The sequence below is a fragment of the Stigmatopora nigra genome, chromosome 16 (genome assembly GCF_051989575.1).
Source record: "Stigmatopora nigra isolate UIUO_SnigA chromosome 16, RoL_Snig_1.1, whole genome shotgun sequence".
In the NCBI taxonomy this organism is placed as follows: Eukaryota; Metazoa; Chordata; class Actinopteri; order Syngnathiformes; family Syngnathidae; genus Stigmatopora; species Stigmatopora nigra.
Genome location: NC_135523.1, coordinates 7,440,108 through 7,458,176, shown reverse-complemented (window position 1 = coordinate 7,458,176; position 18,069 = coordinate 7,440,108). Strand labels below are relative to the sequence as shown.

Sequence of the window (18,069 nt, the reverse complement as noted above, 5' to 3'; positions counted from 1 at the left end):
CAACTAGGTTTATATGATGGTTTTAGCCTTAGGATTTGTGATCACTTTTTAGTGTTGGCAGTTGGATAGATTTCCATTTTTTTTTTTACCCTTCCGTTAATGCCCGTGCTAGAACATTTAGGAATTCATCACATGTTCAGCACATGCTTACTGGATTATATTTGGAGCATTTACTCCATTTTGAAAACAAAATCTGGTTCTGGATTTGAGATTTAAACACAAGGGGTTACATTAGAATCCCAAAAAGAGATATGTAGGGCAAAGATGGATTGTAAAAAAGTGTATAACAAACTGGAGGGCAGGCTATTTTGCAAAAATACTAAGTACTCAGCATACATCTTTTATAGATAACAGCATAAATGTAATGTTTCCAGCGCTATGTAGTCGGGCTCACTTCTATGCAGAGATTGGGCTCTGGTACCATTCTTCTCAAGGTGGGTTGGACACTCTTCCTCTCCACCAAGGCTGCTCTATGTCACGATTATGTTCATAACTTCCTGAGGAGACTATGTCTCCTGGCTTGCTCGAGAACAGCTTGGGATCTTTCCGAAAGAGCTAGATAAAATAGCTGTGAAGAGGAAAGGCTGGGCTTCCCTGCTGAAACTTCTACCCTTGCGAGCTGACCTCGAAAAAAGCGGGGGAAGATGAAAATAAATCTGGCACATTATTCCACTGAAATTGTTATTCTACATACATTGCCCAGGTCAAAGGGAGTGATGCACTCACTTTTGTGATTGGAAAACGTTTTTGATTACTTGTTATTTTATGACAATCAAATTTATTTTCCTTCTAGGACGGCCCATGCCAGGACTAAGAGCGAGGCTGCAGACCAGGCAGGCATATCTGCAGTGCAAGATGCCGAGATCGCCAGAGCTGTTGCACGGGAGCTTGCTCCCAATTTCTACCAACCAGGTGAACATTAACAGCATCATTTGGGTTTATTTTCTTATCATGTTGTCCTCACTTTTGCATACTTCAAATTTGTGTACATACATAGAAATAATCTGAAAATGTTCAAACTGTTTAATATAGTAAAGGGGTCATCGGCAGAAGTATGAATACCAGTAGGAACACACTTCTTGTGTTTAACACTTTCCAAAAAATGTTCTCCATTTATAATTAGAGTGATTTTTTTTTAGATGGGTGCATGTGTAGGGCATAAAAATGTCAGTTGCTAAGCTAAAGTACTGAAATGGCAGACAAAAAGTATTAAGGAGGGTTTCAGATGTTATACAATGTAGGCTCTGTGTTTGTGCCAAAGACAAAGCTGTATTGGGAGCTTTGTCTATGCTTTCTAAGGCTTGTTCTTAAAAGCGGACTGGTTACTTCAGCCTGAGTGATAAAACTGAGTTTAAGACCAATAGAAATACTATATGTTATTTTTTTTTATATGCATTTATCCACACTGTGTATAGATATTAAGTCATTCATTTAGTGATTGTTATTGAAAGCATCCATGACTGGTCACCAGTCAGCTATTGAGCACACAAACAGAGAGACAACCATTCACATTCACAACTATACCGTCACCGAGCAGGAATCGATTGCACGTACAACTCAGGCAAGTGACTCACTAAACCATCAGGTGGCTACCAATAAGATTATAATGTGACTGTTTACAAGAAGTGACCCATGTTTCTATTTTAAGATATGTATGCCCTGTTGTATGAAGAAGGCAAAAAGCAGACCCATTCATTATACAGTGTCTGTATAGTAGTTGTGTTGTCTGATGTGTACAACAAGGCGTGTCTCCCTCACTCCCACTGAGAAGTATATTTAGGCCTTTGAGCTGCATGACCTTGGGCCTTTGCCAGAAGGCACCACAAAATAGTGAGTGACCAACACATAAACAATGGTACTCATTCGAGCGTGTTCCCTTCACTAAGCCATAGAGATGCTCTACTTTAGCCACAAACACTGTGAAGACATTAGTTGTGTTGTGGAAACTGGTGGTCATGCCACGGCCGCAGAAAGTCAACCACACAAGTCCGAGCAAAGGGTGCCCTTGCCTTTTAAGTAACATTATAAATGACATTGCTAACAATGTCATGATCCTAATTTGCAAGGAAAGGCAACATCCAAATTGACCAAGAATGCTGTTCTTTTTTTGCTTTTGGATCAATTTGTCCTTTGGGTGCATGTTTGAGTGCAAACAGATACCCCTATGTTATGGTTAAATGAAAACCACCTCTAAGATAACTGTGGCCAAGCAAGTAGAAGCCTGTAAATATCCACTGTTTATTTTCAGCCTTTTATTGTCACCACTATCTCAGGACAAGTTTTTTATGGTCAATTGTCACATTAAAAGTAGGAAATCCACACTAATATTTTGAATATGTATAACCGTGTCCGCTTGTATCCATTTTTAAACTAAAATGACTCCAAAAGGCTTAGAAATCTTCATTTATATTTGCTTCAATCGATATGCCTATTACATTCTATTGTTAAAATACATGCATTACACTTTGTGGTCATTAAAAGACACTAACTTTAAAATTAATGAAAAATTAAGAGCTGCAGTTAATGATTTCATCATGCATGGACCTTTCTCTAAATTTCTTAATATTTAAAAAAAAAAGGATATTACAGAACCATGCCTGCTTCTATGCTAGTGATGTATTGGGCAAATTAAAGTCACGTGTTTCAATCCTAATACAATCTTCCATTTAATCTTTTATGTAGGTAATGGCTACCTTGTAGTGAAAATGCTCTCACTTGTCCCGATCCATCAGCTTTTAATGATAAACCCTCTTGGGTAGCAACCAGGGCTCTAAACCCCTTGTTGTTTGTAATTGACATTTCAGACTCATAGCAGATTATCACCCACATTGGGACTATGCACATCAAAAGGGAAAACAGGGTCACGGGGAATAGAACCCTGACCTTTATGATTGGTTCACACGCAGCACCCTGGAGGGAAGCAATGAGGGTCGGGGTGGGCGTGGCACCTTCTGGTGACGTTAATTGGGCTATATTTGTTGCCAAAGTGTGCTCACCGCCGTCTGATGGATACATAGCTGGCATCCTTGTGCGCTCTAGAGGGGTGTAAAACGCACCCACCCCAATGTGGCTGACGCGGCGCAGCTGTCCCTTCCTTCAGCCAGTCACCACCTTGTTTGACCTCGTCAAGGTACACTCAAGACCTGTCAGGTGGAAAGATGAAAGCTAGTAGTGGATATACTAGAAGCAGATGCTGTTTTTTTTTCGGTCCGTGTATCAGGTGTCACCGTCAAATTGGATTCAAGTTGACTTTAAAAAAATGGCTTGTTAAAACTGAAATATTGTTAGTAGATATTCAGGGGAATGAAAACTTTGGGTCAGTACTGCCAAGTGAGACATTGGAGACATTGGTCAGTCTGCATAACGGATTTATCTTGATATAATTAGAATATCATGGTTCCATTTTTTTTCTAAAGTAAAATACTTCAACCCTTACTATACCCAAGTATATTGACGGAATGAGCATAAACACAGATTTATGAGGATTGCAATTTTCAAAAACATGATGCTGCACATTTACATTCTTAACTGAAAACAATAAAAATCAATGATAGTATTATTTGTATGTAATGGAGCATCAGTCAGAACTAACATTACTTCTGTTGCACTGTCATATAGTCTGTCATTATACTCATTTTATTATTATTTCAATGTAATTGACTTTGTTTTGTTCACATGGTTAAAACATAAAAATATTGTTTCACTTTGACAATATTTATCCACAATTTTCAACTCACAGTTGAGCTTTCAGGAGTAGTTAGATAAGAGGCCACTGCTCTCTGTGTGAGTTCTTGGCCACTAGATAACGTCTTTTAAAATAGAATTGGAACCTGTTCAAGGTTTGGTTTTTATCCCAAGCCATCAGTGAAGACTTTATGTTTCATATTTTATTGGCGGTACAGTTTTTTTTTTTAGATGCACAATATATGGGGGATAAAATAGCAGTACGGGAACTAAACCTGCATAGAATTATAGACAACGACACCATTTTTCACTCTCCATCCTTTATCATATTCACGTGTGATTAGTATTAGCATATATACCCCATCATATACTGTACATTATATGTTTTGATTATGTGAGATACTTAACCACATCCATCGTTTTTTGCAGGGCCCGACTACGTGAAACAGCAGTTTAAAGAGCCTGTAGAAATTAAGGAGGTCCCTGTTGTAAAGAAAGAAGAGTCGCCAAGTGATTCTCCCCATTTTTACCGCAAAGGCACAACCCCTCCTCATTCTCCATTGAATAGCCCTGTGGGCTCTCCTCCTCACTCACCTCACTCCAGTAAGAAAAAAGGCCACCATCTTGCCAATCACAACAGCCGCAAAACCAGCAAAGAAGAGCAGCCCTCCCGTAAAACAAGCAAGGAGGAGAAACCCACTCATAAAACCAGCAAAGATGAACGTTCGAGCAGGAAGACAAACAAAGAGGAAAGGATGCCCGTCCTCGATGGCCCCAAAGCTACTCCTATGCACATCGAGGCTCCCCATAAACCTGCTAAACCTCAACAGCCGAACCCTCCACCTGATGTCCTCACACCTTCTCTCGCGGCTCCAGTCAATGGCCAGCTTCACACAGAGTACCACAGTTACTACGTAAAGGCACCTGTAAAAGGCCCTCCACCACCTGACCCAGAGGAAGACCCTGAGGAAGAACCTAGTGCCCTGGCCTTGGCACGCCTACCACCACAGTCCAGGTCAGCGAACACCCCGACCCCGAAGCCAGCCTCCATACGGGAAAACAAGAGCGACACAAAACTCAGGAAGCAAGATTCTCTAAAGCCAAAGAGCCTCGCAGATACAAAGAAAGCAAGTATGGAGGTTGCAGAAACCAATGAGACGGTGAGTGTTTCCATTTGTAGAAGTAGGATACATACCATTGGACTCAGATTATATATATTGGCCTATAGATAAATCAAGAAAGGTCCTATTTATTTATATAGACATTGTTCTATAGAAAATTCAAGTCTAGTCGTATTCATTGATGTGAATATTGGTCTGAAGAATTCAGGTCAAGTCAGATTCTTTTTTTTTTTTAGTCTAGACATTAGTCTACCGAGAATTCAAGTCAAGTCACATTTAGTTATATAGAGATTGGTCTCTGAAGGAGTCAAGTCACTATAATGTATCATAGGGCTTCACAAGCAAACATTTGCAAAATTTGATTGTTAATTTTTACATCATTACTCCAAAATATAATCATCTCCGGTTTCATATTACTTATCATGCAAGTTTGATCATTTTTATTTTGATAGATTTTTGGTTGTATTTATCTGCAACAAAACAATATGTTATGTAACGGAATATATCATCTCCACCTTCAGCATGTTTTACCTACTGGTTGAGGTAATTAGTGTACTCTTGCTACTAGGACTCAGTACTAAAGAAAAAAAAGGTACTTATAATAGGGGTGACCATGTCTGATTTACATTAACCGCAATATTCGAGGGATTACTGTACTGTAGTTATTGTTGTTTTTATTTTTTTGTCATCTATTCAAAGACTTTATGAATTGATTGATGCTTAGATGCATTATTGAAGCATGTTTTTTCCAGTCATTTCTATTTCCCATTATAATAATTACGCCAAATAAAATCAAAACGATGTTAATGTTTTTGAAAACTGACACTTGGACCCTTGGCAATTTGAAGCTTGCTATAATATTTTCATTATCATCTCTGTTTTACAGGGTCCTAACTCCATCCTAGTCGCTATGGTAATGCTGCTGAATATTGGCCTTGCAATAATATTTGTCCATTTTCTGACCTGATAGTGCTCACTCTTAGGTAAGTTATTTCTTGTATTCTTTTTTTAAGATAATATACATTAATGCTTCCTTTGTCAAATTGTTATCAAAACCAAAACAGGGCCTCAAAAACCTGATAAAAAAGCATACATGACGTCAGTAATTGTCAAAGTTTAACTCATTGACCATGTAAAGGACTAACACCTATTTTGTCTCACTGTAAAGCCACTAAAGATAATCAGTTTTGACATGATGAACATATTATAATGTCTTAAAGAGTACATACTGATAAAGCAACTCCAACACACTCAAGATGTGCTCTCATGTTGCCTGGCAACAGACAGACTTAAACGTAACGCCAGCAGTATTTATAAAATGCCACCGCACTGCCCTGAAAAAACATCCCCTTCCTTCTATAGTTGCGGAAGCATTTTACTCTACTTGAATTTAATATGAATTATTACATGACTGAACAGTATGGGTTGAACGAGTAATAAATATTTTTGTGTAGACAAGTATATCTTAATGAAAGTTAAGTCTAAGTCACATGTGTCAAAGTGGCGGCCCGGGGGCCAAATCTGGACCGCCACATCATGTTGTGTGGCCCGGGAAAGTAAATCATGAGTGCCGACTTTCTGTTTTAGGATCAAATTAAAATGGAGAGTATAGATGTATACTACATTTCCTGATTTTACGCCTTTTTAAATCAATAATTGTAAATTTTTAATCATTTTTTCTGTTCTTAGTTCAAAAATCATTTTGTAAAATCTAAAAATATATTTTAAAAAAGCTCAAATAAACATTGTTTTAGATCTATAAAAAACTGAATATTTAGGGCTTTTAATCCAGTTTTTTAATCCATTTATATTAAAAAAATCTAACTATTATATCTTCTAAGTTGAAATCCATGCATTTAATCAATGCGTGTGTCAAACGCTGATTATGTCTAAAACAAACAAATTTGTGTTTGCAGTGAAAACACGGCAAGCTATGCAGTTGCATCGCCAGCCTTGAAAAAACTAAAATGGCGCCGAGGAGTCATGGTGGCAGCCCCAAGGTGTTTGGTTAACAGCTTGACACCGCAAAGAATCAGGAGGAAGGCGTCACTACCACCGACCCGTCACAGGCCCCGCCTCCCCTGCCAATTAACACTCCTTTGGGCTTCTGAAAAATCGGAGGTGAAATCTTGTGTCTAGTGAGTTATAATAAATCAATCAAACGTAGCCGAAGTCATTTCAGCCCGCTAGTGCCGACGCGGGTAGCCGGGCCCGTACGGCGAGTGGAGGCAGCGGGCTGATGGACTTTGCTGCTGGGAGAAAGCAAAGCTGCACTTTTAGATGACGGAAGCAACAGCTGCCTTTTTATTTTGCCATCGCAAAGAGATGACGATGGTTAGGCGTGAGTGAGGCTCGTGGAACAGTTGCAGTGGGAGCATGTGGAGCGTTTTTAGGGGATGTTGGGGTTCCCGTCGCTTTGTACCACAGGAAGATGGCCTAGGCCTGTTGCTAAGCAGTCAGTGCTAGCACGGTCACTTGCCAGTCTTACTGTTTTAAAAGCTCATCATGTTTGTCCAGCTCCATCCAACACTGCTTAAAACAATCCCCACATTGCATGGTACTGTTTTAGTATTTTTTTTTCTCATTGTATTGTGTTTGTTCTTTGTTGTTCATGGGATGATGGTTACCCTTTTCTTTTTTCAATTCCCAAACTAATTGAGTTGTATTTTATTGTAAATGCAAGTGCAATATGTTCTATTTTTTTCCAAAAGAGCTTAGAGTATATTTTGCCAAAAAAAAGAAATACATTATTATTGTAAAGTATAATTTATCACAGAAGTGGGAAAAACCAGGACTTGTGCTCCAAAAAGGCACTTAAATCTAAAATTAAACCTTAGCATTCGTGCTGATTTAAAAAAACAAAACAAATACTTATAATGTAAACTAATAAACATTAGTTCTGTTGCTATGTCAAATCCATTTCTTTAATATGGCCTTCATAAGGGACTGTATTGGCTCTGTGTGGAAAAGGGTTTCCAACCTATGATATTTATATCAGCTGGCAATCAAAATTTTATTGACGCAGGCTGTCGAGAGTAGCTTTAGCAAATGTCTTATTTATTGAAATCCAAATAAAATGTTTGATTGTTTTGCAACATATGACTTATTGATACCACTGGGCTCAAATCCCCTCTTTTCTCACCATAGAACACTATTGTTTTATTTACTCTTGGATGCAATGGCTGCCGCGACAGTGATCTAAACACTATTGGGGAGGACGTAAAGTTCAATTTATTCAGGTTGACGAGGGGGAACTGTGGGGGCCGGCAGTGAAGTGGAATCATGCCGTTAAAGGTCTTTAACAGTGCTTTTTACCTTGTTCTAAGATAAGGATTTTGACGTGTGTCATCCTTGTCTTAATATTACGCAGGATACTCGTGACTGTTGTCATCTGCTCAGTCATGCTTTTTAATGAGTTAACACGTATCACAGAAACTTTCTGGCATGACTTTCTTTGACTTTAAGGGAAAAAAATGTTATTTATATGATTCACTTTCATGAGTAAAGATGAATTGTTTTTTGTGAACATTATTCATCTTGAGGGAGTCACATTTTATTAAATTCTCATTGATTTTGGGCAAAAAAATATTTTGACAGAATTAGTATTATTTATTTTCTAAATACATATATATGTAATATATTATTTGTCGATAATAAGGACGAGAATACACCACGCAACAAAATGTGATTTGTTATTTGAAGGACACGTTATGCAATTTAAATCATTTTAAACAGTTCCAAGCTTCTTTTTTTTAAAAAAAAAAAAGGTCTGACATTCTTTACAATAGTTAAACTATAAGTTAAAGACTTACAATACACTTAACAGCCACTTTTCAAACCCTTGTTGAAATCCTGGGGGTGATTTGTTTCATGCAAATGTAAATGCAGCTTGTTAATATGACAACCAGGGCAGTGCTAGAGCAAATGGGACAAAGGGTGCCGCTCCCCAGTGTAGCTAATATGACTTTTATGACCTACTAGTGACTTCTTGTGTCGAAATTAGACCATCCTGGAAACGGCCACTCTTTCCAGAGCAAGCGATGTCAACTCCACCTTTTCTGTATTGCAAATGAATAGCACTAATTTATCTATAATCACCCATTCCTGTTAGCCATTAAGTTTTAACACTGCAGCTCTGTTTATCCTTTGATTTTAGATATGACAGTGCTTCCATGAAGTCTCGTTGCCCAATTCCGGGCGTCGTTTGACAATAGCAGATTTTTGGGCCAGTTTTGTTTAAACAGTTAACTTGTTTAGCCAGTTTTTCTAAATGCAGAAGGACTAACTATGTACACATACAGCCCCTACACAAAACTACCTAGAACTTTAGGTTTAATGGCACACTGGGTGGGCAGACTCTCCAGACACAAACTATTAGTATACAAACAGAATAACTTGATCTAATAAAAAAATATCAAAAGCACTAATTTGTATCAAGAAGAAACAGATTGAAAGCACTTTATTTAAACACAATTGTTTCAACCCCCTTTTGCATGAATAAACAATAGCATCAGCACAAGACTCCTTAACTAACTATTATGCTCATCCCAGATCAGTTTAAAATAGGACTTTAAATTTAAATAAACATCCCAGATCAGGATAAAAAAGGACTTTAAAATTGAATGTCATTCATTGCTTCAAACAACTAAATTGCACTGTAATATTGAAGTATACATTTGATTACATTTAAATTAATACTGTGTGCACCGAGAGCACAACTACGCAAAATACAAATGCTATGTACTGAAATTGGATAACCAAGAAAACATTGACAGGGTGTCCAAAAGATTTTAAAATTACATTTTGAAGAAATAAATTCATTTTGAAATGCTACTTGAAATATGAAAATGATGTTCAAGTATGAACATGTCATGTTATCATCTGCACAACAGTGTATAGATATTTTGGACACCCAATATACCAAATAGTACCCCACAAAGTTAGGGTATTATACAAATTGTGAATAAAACTCTTATGCGATGTGTGCATGCCAAATTTCATCATTTGGTTCATAATAGAACATAAAAGACAGATAATTGTTGATGCCATGGAATTTATAATGAGCTTATTTTTCCCTTAACATCATGCATTTTGACCTATGTTGTATTTGGGATAAAATATTTAGATTTGTCACTTCGTTGCATTTAGTATTTATTCACAATTTGTTTATTGTCATGAGTATTTTGGAACCCATTTGTATTGAAAATAGGGAGAATCAGATAACATGTTATCGACAATGTCATATTTGATTATTTATTCACTTCCTTTTGTACAAATTAATTTGTCTTCAGAAAAATGAATGCATTTTAGGGTGTTAATTTACAGTCTGTTTTTTGGATTTGTTTTCAATCCAACATTGCATTTTAGGGACATTTATAAATAGACAGTTCTATACAATTTCTAAAGATTTTTACAGAGCACAATACTACAGAATCTGGTATGAGTATGGGTATTTTTCTAACAATTTGCACTCCTGTATTTTGACAGTGGCTATAACTTGTTTGTAATTGGTAACGTAATGCACATATTCTAATGTTTGACAGCAAAATGGAAGGATTAAAAAAAACATTTCTATGTACAATTTGCGAATGTGAAAGGTGGATCGATGTTTCTTGTATGATTATTTTTGGAAGTTGTTGGAAATCTTTGAGCTCACAAGACTCATGATTTATGCAGTCTATGGAGACACATTTATGTGTATAACAATAAAAATGTTATGCATTGTTAATTATTTTTTTGTGACTGATATTTTTTACTCAATACTTTCTCTTTATTACAATACTGGTATTTCATTTAAAAAGCTTATGTCCGATTATTTAACAGTCTGTGATAGTAATGAGCAAAAGTGTTCCACTGACCAATTCAGGGTGCTCCCCTCCTCTGGCCTGAATCCAGCTGGGATAGGCTCCAGCACCCTCCGTGACCCTAGTGAGGATAAAGCGGTTCAGAAAATGAACGAATGAACCCCTCTTTGAGTTTAATGGTGCATCATAAATTTATTGTAATATACAATGTTTTATAGCATCAAGACCTCAAAAAAATCACGACTATTCTACGTCATCTTAACAAAACATGGACATTGAGTTGGGAGGACAAACCACCTCATGGAACGCGGTAAGCATGCCACTATCTTTTCCACATTTAATATGGCGGGCCAATATGGGCGTGGTTATGCCTATTTTTGAAGCAGCTGCTTAAATGAAGTACCTGCGCAGTATTTCTTCCTTTCGAACAGCGTTTTTTGATGCCGAGGAAAGCCCAGCACAATGTGGTAAGTCGTACGGCAATTTGAATTGAATTAAACAAATCCGAGACATCAACGGACAATTTGCTGGGACAAAAATGACATCCAGAGCCACGACTTAGTTCCTGGTGTTTTTGTATGTAATGATAGTTTTCACTGCGAGTGCTTAACACCCGTTTTATAATTTGTAATTCTATTTTCACAGAAAATTCATTTATACAAAAATTGCTATACCAACTTTCTCCTAGTTGTTAACGTCAGTATATTCAATCACACTGTCTGGAAAGGGAAAATAGCATGGAGCACTCAAAATTAGGTTTGACTACTTGTTTAAAATTTGTATAATCCAATCCAGTGTTCACTTGTGGATCTCGCATGTGTTGATACTGTGTGTACCCCCCAGATATTCAAATACCTCCTGCCGACCTTCTCGTAATGAGGTCTCATGGGAGGAAATTGAAGCTTGAACTCAACTTGTCTTTGTCATGATGTCGCATTAGTGATGCGAGAACATACAGGTGCTCTCACTTTTTACTGTTTTACATTGCTGATTATCCTGGGATTAGTGTTGTTGCATCCACCTTCCGTGACCCTTGTGAGGATAAAGTGGTTCAGAAAATGAATGAATGCATCTGCCTTCCTCATCTGCCTGTAATTCACATTACATTTTTTTCTTGCCATACGTCCTGACATTAACTGCAGTCAATGCATTGGTATAAAAAGTTGTTGCATCATTGATTTTTTTTGTAATGAGATCAAACAGACTGTGTGAATCCTCTCAAAAGTGTAAAACACAGATGCGATACCCATCTTGTCAGTAATGCTATTCAATATCTGTTACTATTCTCATACGTTTCAGAATACTTGCCAAGATTTAAGTGCACGATGCACAAATATAAACTGAAACCGTGTTGGTCGTTAATGTCTCGAAGAGGCTATTTAACAGATTCCAATGACAGCTGTCAGAGAGGGCAATCATCAGATTTGCAGTGAGCACAAACAGTATTTCTTACATAGTGGTATATACTGCTCATATATGCATTTATTTGTAAATTGTTTATGAATGAAACTAATCATACAGCAAGACCTGTCCTACAGACCTTGTTTAAGAAGCTCTTTAGTCTGTCAAACTTCAAAATGTCAACATGGCCAAAACAGAAAAGCCCATTCAATGAGTTTTGACTCAATATTTCAAACTATGCTTTCCTTAACATGGAAAAGTTCTCTTGACCCATTTGGAGGAAAGCAGCCCAAAGCATGTTACACAGTCCAAATATTGTTCTTAGAATCCCACTCTGCATTCTTCAAAAACTACTCAATTGACTACTCACATGGCCCCACAATTGTCTGATCACTTGTCAATGAGAAGCTCCTGTTTTCCAAATTAAATATTTTCAAGCAAACCTCTAATGGACCCATGTTCGTGTTATAAGTGTGTGGGCTTTTTTGGTTTTTAAAATAAATTAAATAGAGAAAAATAATAAATTATTTCATTTTCTGGGCTGGCAATCCTCAAGGGCATAAATTGTATAATGTTTTAATAATGATAAAAATTTAAGGCCTGTTTTTTTCCACTTTTTTTACATGATGCTATCTACTTTGGGCAGTTCTACTGAATCCTAATGATTAAGTATCCAGTCTTGAGCTTACATGAGGTCCCCCAGAACCCTTACTAAGTTTTCATGACCCCTTTGATATCTTGGGTGTCCGCTTAGGATCCATTTTCCATGCCTTGCATAGATCAGCTTAGTTTAGCAACCCTCACCTGTTAAATTTACAGAGTCAAAACTCAGTTTAAAAATATACACATTTGATGACATGGTGTTTTATGTATTTACCTTGTGTTATTTTCAGTGGCAAGGACTTCAACCAAGGCGATGTCTTGTCAAAAATTAGATTGTAAATCGTGCATTGGCCTCAAGCTATTGATGCTAAGTGGTTGTCACATCTGTTTGCATGTCATATATGCCATTTGAAGACTGATCCCATGTGAAATGTGATAGTAAAACGTTTTCAGAAGTGGGGATAGATGAATGGATGGGTGAATGGATGGAGGGATGGGTGGATATGCACTATTAAATCATTTAAGAGATGTCAATCCCTGTCTGCAGCCAGGTTTCATAGTCACTGTTCAAATAGCACACTGCTCTAAATGGCTGCAGGCCAATAACGCTAAAGGACCAGTGCCCTCCAATTCATTGTGACAGGAGTTTTCCTCTTTCATCTAAAGAAATGCCCAGACATCCCTCCCCCAATCTGCCCCTATATGACCGATAATATTCTGACCTGGATTTTAATGCACAGGGGACTGATAAAAAAGATACCATTGAGGAGGGCAATCACGAAGCAAAAAATAATAATAATCAAAGTGACACTAAAGTTCATTCATTCAATTTTCGAACCACTTATCCCTCACAAGGGTCATGAGGGGGTGCTGGAGCTTATCCCAGCTAGTTATGGGCATCAGGCAGTACCCGGAGAAAATCCATGCAATATTTGCAAGAATTTAGATGTCATTTTACCAGCTTTGCTTCACAATCTGCATTGAAAATTCAGATAATGTAATTTTTAAGCCATTTTAGATGGTCCTTATCTTTGTTTGCCTGAATAAGTCATTTTTTTACAACAGATGACTGGATCTAATCTAAATATTCTTTGCTCTGATTGGTTGTCAATGGAGTGGGTATGCCATGGGGAAGTTTATCTGTATTGATGATGTGTGTGGTGACATTGCAGAAATTTGAACTTTTTTATCTATAAAAACTGACTAAAACAATTACTTAAAAAAATAAAGCCTGTCAACAATAACCCAAAACATTGAGAAATGAGGATCATAATGTATTATAATTAAAGAAAAATCCTGACAACCTCTCTCTGCAATACCGTTAAAAATAATTTGTCTTTATGTCTAAGATAGAGAGAACTAATCGGCATCATACGTTTTCTATTTTACTTGTATGCGTTTCTAAAATAGAGCATGCAGCAGCTGCAGTGGGGCGGCGTCATATCAGAGAAAGATGAAAGTGATCACCGCAACCCGCCTGCTCTGATCAAAAGCACTAATGGTGTAATAGAGGGGTATGGGGGACGGGGGGACGGCGCTGGAAGGTCACTGATTGCTCTCACTTTGCGTTGTGTGTTTGTGTATGCGTCAACAGAACTTTCTGGAACACCATGTGTAAGCCAGGCCTTACTATAAAACAAATAGCAGGTCAGCGGCGTCACTTGTGCATCATCAGTGTGTTTCATTACTTTATTTTGAGTCTACAAAGACCAAGGATGCCCTATTTTTGGACTATCTAAAATATTATAGCTCCGACTGGCCTCACATTTCACAACTCAGCGCCTTTTCTGCACGCCACGACACTAACATGTCACATTCTGAACCTGATCGGGTCTATTGGACCTCTTCTCAACTATCTGATCTATGAGTCCATTCCTAAACAGACACTAAAATGTGTAGCTTTGCACTAGTAAGTGTAAGGTTTGACCATGTCACATCTTAAAGTTTGGCATCAATGGTATAAGTGATTCACTTTTGGAATGCCGGTGGAGATAAAAACGGATGACGGTGCATCATGCATGCTTCTTAACTCACACATTCCATCTTGAATGTAGATTTATGGAGCTGCAAAATGTCACTGTCACATTCAATGAGCACCTGCTCGTTCCCATCACAGCACGCACGGGGGCAGTGGGGGGACCATCAGCGTGGGCGAATCTGCAACACACACGCCCTCTACGGGAAGACAAGGGTATCAGACATTTGTTTTATTATTACGTATTGTTATAACTTACTAAATGATTTGGAAACCTTTCGTTGTGTTTTAAATATTTTTTTTTAGTTTTTATTAATATTGGAGCGATTATTATCAATATTATTCTTATTCATATACTTATTTATGTTATTATTACAGTTATTATTTATTATAAAGACGAATATTATTGTTGTAATTATTATCATTGTTCTTATTATATACCTGAATAATTATTAACTCTTTAAGTGCCATTGACGACCATATAAATCCAGTAATAAGGTTTTTTTTGTCTTGTCGTGAGTTAAAATAAGTCACTTGGAAGGCTGGTCAATTTTCTTTCGCTGCCAACTCTCCTATCGCTTTCAATAGTTGTCTTATCCCTTGGCGTGCCTAAAATATAAAAAGGAAAAATTGGGTATTTTGAAATAACATCAATTGAGTCAGGTAAACGCTCCAGTGACGATTACAAAGGGGGACATTGAAAGAATACGTCAGTCATGGCGTCAGGAGTTAAAAGGATACGGTTTTAGTCAGATTAATCATGGCTGTATTTACCCAACAGCTCGCGGGGGAAAATAGATAAAACAAAAGGAATTCTCACATCGTTCACCAAGTTTAGTTAGAATTTTCAGGTACGTAATTGCGAAGAATATTAAAAGTGAAATGTTGCGACGGAACATATATTCACCGTGGCTTCTGCATCGCGGATTGGTTTAATTCACGTACACTTTAGAACTACTTCCGACTGCCAACATCCCGGTTGTTAAAGTTAGCTAAAGCACTATCGGCTTTTGCCACTCCACAGTCAGTCGACAAGTGGTAAGACTTATTAATATGAATTCCTTGTTTACATCATGATGCTGTGTTGGGTTGTATCAGCATTTTGAGCTTTAGATCTTAAATTTCGCATTGTATAAATAGAATAAAACACGACTGTTGACGGCTTTAGCATGTTAGCTGTTTAGCATGCGCCAGCTAGCTCTAACTGCGGCGTTCTATGCTTGAGACATTATTATGGTCGATATTTATCATATTGACAATTTAAAAGAAAAACGCACCCTTCTTCTTAGTTGTGTATACTCTGTGATCTGGATTTGTAACAATGCTTGTCAAACATTCATCTAACATGACTCGGATGGATCCCGTTTAAAGAGAAATGTCATTGTAATACTCGAATGAATATGTACACGTTTATGATGTTTTTTTTAATTTTCCATCAGGATCAGCCCCCGGCCCGCATCAGAATGGGTGAGTTATAGATTGTATACAGCACATAGAAATAGTTCCGTTGTTAACAATAACATGCATACATTCTAGGTACATCATTAATTATTTGATTTCCACGTATTAGAAACTGCATATCATTGTCCCACAGATGGTGAAGAAAGGACCTATGGCGGTTGTGAAGGGCCAGAAGCCATGTATGTGAAGTTGATATCTTCAGATGGCCATGAGTTCATTGTGAAAAGAGAACATGCATTGACATCGGGTACTATCAAGGCAATGCTGAGCGGTCCAGGTGATTATTCATACTGCATATGCCATATTTTAAACCTCGGAACCAGTTCAGGGTGTAACCCACCTCTATCTTAATAGCTTATCACTGACATATGATCCTAATGTGAAAAGGCTGCCTAGAATATATGTGTGCCAGAGAACTTACTTGTTGGAGCCCAATGAGCTTGGCATAATATTATATTGCTGATTATTCTTAGCAAGCAGTCCTGGTGTCGTTCTTACGTAGGCTCGAGTTAGTAAGGCCCGCCTCTGACGTGAGACGCTCCCATCTATATTTAAACACATATGTTGGTGTTATGTTCCCGCACACATGTACTTTATTCAATTGAATTACTGTAAATAGACCTGTTATAATGCTACTACTAATTTAGATGTAACAGTCAAAATTGTGGAGTAAGAAGTTTGTGGTTTTCTGCATGAATGCAAGTGGTTGTGATAATCTGCAGCAATGTAATACAATTGTCTTTGATAATTTAGGTGACTCATTTGCTGTATTCCTAATATGTATTTAGAAATGTATGTTTATGCCATTTAGTGAATGATATGAATACGCAAAAGACCAGGTAAAATGGGGCCTGGGCCTATATGCATGATGGAGTAGGTAAAACTACATGATGCAAGGAGTCAATTCTGGCAAGGCAAACTACAAAAAAATGTATTTACATTTTCTTCAATACACATTTTCAGTAGTTCTGGATCTTTGAGTCTTTTAAAATTTCTTCTTGAATAGTTTTTGACAACCCTAATGGAAAAAATTAGCATGAAAAATGGAAGACAGTGGAACTTTAACCATCTAGCTTTAAATTATATTTTGGTGATGCTATTTTTTGCAGTTTTTACTGCATGATGATTTTTGTTTCTATTTTGTAGTATTTATCGTAGTTAACTATAATATAGTTAATTATTTTGATGTTGATACTTGGGATAATAAATATTCAGTTTCTCCAACATTACTGTAGATGTAAAATAAGGCCAATTCTTTCATTAATACAGTATTGTGTTCTCAAGGAATCATTCGAAGTGCACTTTTGCTTACATTTTGTCAACTGAAAGTTCTTAATTTTTCTGTCTCCCCTTCTACTCAGGTCAGTTTGCTGAAAACGAAACCAACGAGGTCAACTTTAGGGAGATTCCCTCACATGTCCTCTCCAAGGTCTGCATGTACTTCACCTACAAAGTCCGTTACACCAACAGCTCCACGGAAATCCCTGAATTTCCCATCGCCCCCGAGATTGCACTGGAACTGCTCATGGCGGCTAACTTCCTCGATTGCTAGAGTTACTGAGTTTATGCAGTAGCCTATAACACTTTTAGATGGTATTGAATATTTAACTTGTTTGCCATAAGACCATGGAAAACATTTTGTTTTTGCATCAGAATATCAGTGATTGTTTTGAGTTATTAAAGGATTTCATTTTAATATGATGTATGAATAAGGCAGATTGTGTTTATTCCAAGAATGTGACAAACCTGTCTCTTCTAACCCCCAATTACCCTGCCCAATGTCTTAGTAAAGACCTGTTTGAATTGCGTGTCAAAAATGTCTCTTTTCATACTCATTTGACATCATTTTGGGCAATGGAAGTCGTGAGTTCAAATCTGAACTTCAATTTCATAGAAACTGCTGATCAGATTACCCTCAATAAGAACCATTCATGCAGCGTATTAAACGGTGAAAGTGAACCCCACGGAACAAGTGTTAGGAGTTTGTTAAATCCAAAGATTACAATTAGGTCAAGCATTC

General features: G+C 37.3%; 2 protein-coding genes and 1 long non-coding RNA gene across 5 annotated transcripts in view; 2 read left to right on the top strand and 1 right to left on the bottom strand.

The window, feature by feature from the left end:
- The window catches only part of LOC144209770 (junctophilin-1-like), a 28,318-nt gene extending 17,782 nt beyond the window's left edge, over positions 1-10,536 (top strand). For both annotated transcript variants that reach the window (XM_077736266.1, XM_077736265.1), the window contains 4 exons: positions 794-912; positions 4,114-4,844; positions 5,692-5,788; positions 6,722-10,536. In XM_077736266.1, coding sequence (XP_077592392.1) covers positions 794-912; positions 4,114-4,844; positions 5,692-5,772 — 931 coding nt within the window. In that variant the 3' untranslated portion in view covers positions 5,773-5,788; positions 6,722-10,536. The remainder of the gene's footprint in view (positions 1-793; positions 913-4,113; positions 4,845-5,691; positions 5,789-6,721) is intronic.
- LOC144209778 (uncharacterized) lies at positions 2,495-15,650 on the bottom strand. The gene is made up of 4 exons (XR_013329233.1): positions 15,496-15,650; positions 14,648-14,788; positions 10,664-10,730; positions 2,495-3,143 (listed from the first exon to the last, which is right to left on the bottom strand). It is a non-coding gene; the product is annotated as an uncharacterized LOC144209778 (long non-coding RNA).
- LOC144209776 (elongin-C) lies at positions 15,402-17,750 on the top strand. Of its 2 annotated transcripts, none has more exons than XM_077736277.1 (4): positions 15,402-15,439; positions 16,028-16,055; positions 16,183-16,326; positions 17,411-17,750. In XM_077736277.1, exons 2-4 carry the CDS (start codon positions 16,052-16,054, stop codon positions 17,599-17,601), a joined length of 339 nt encoding a protein of 112 aa, XP_077592403.1. In that variant the 5' UTR covers positions 15,402-15,439; positions 16,028-16,051; the 3' UTR covers positions 17,602-17,750. The 2 variants fall into 2 exon arrangements, with proteins under 2 accessions (XP_077592403.1, XP_077592402.1); XM_077736276.1 differs by lacking the exon at positions 15,402-15,439 and adding an exon at positions 15,490-15,626.
- Positions 17,751-18,069: the final 319 nt, after the last annotated feature.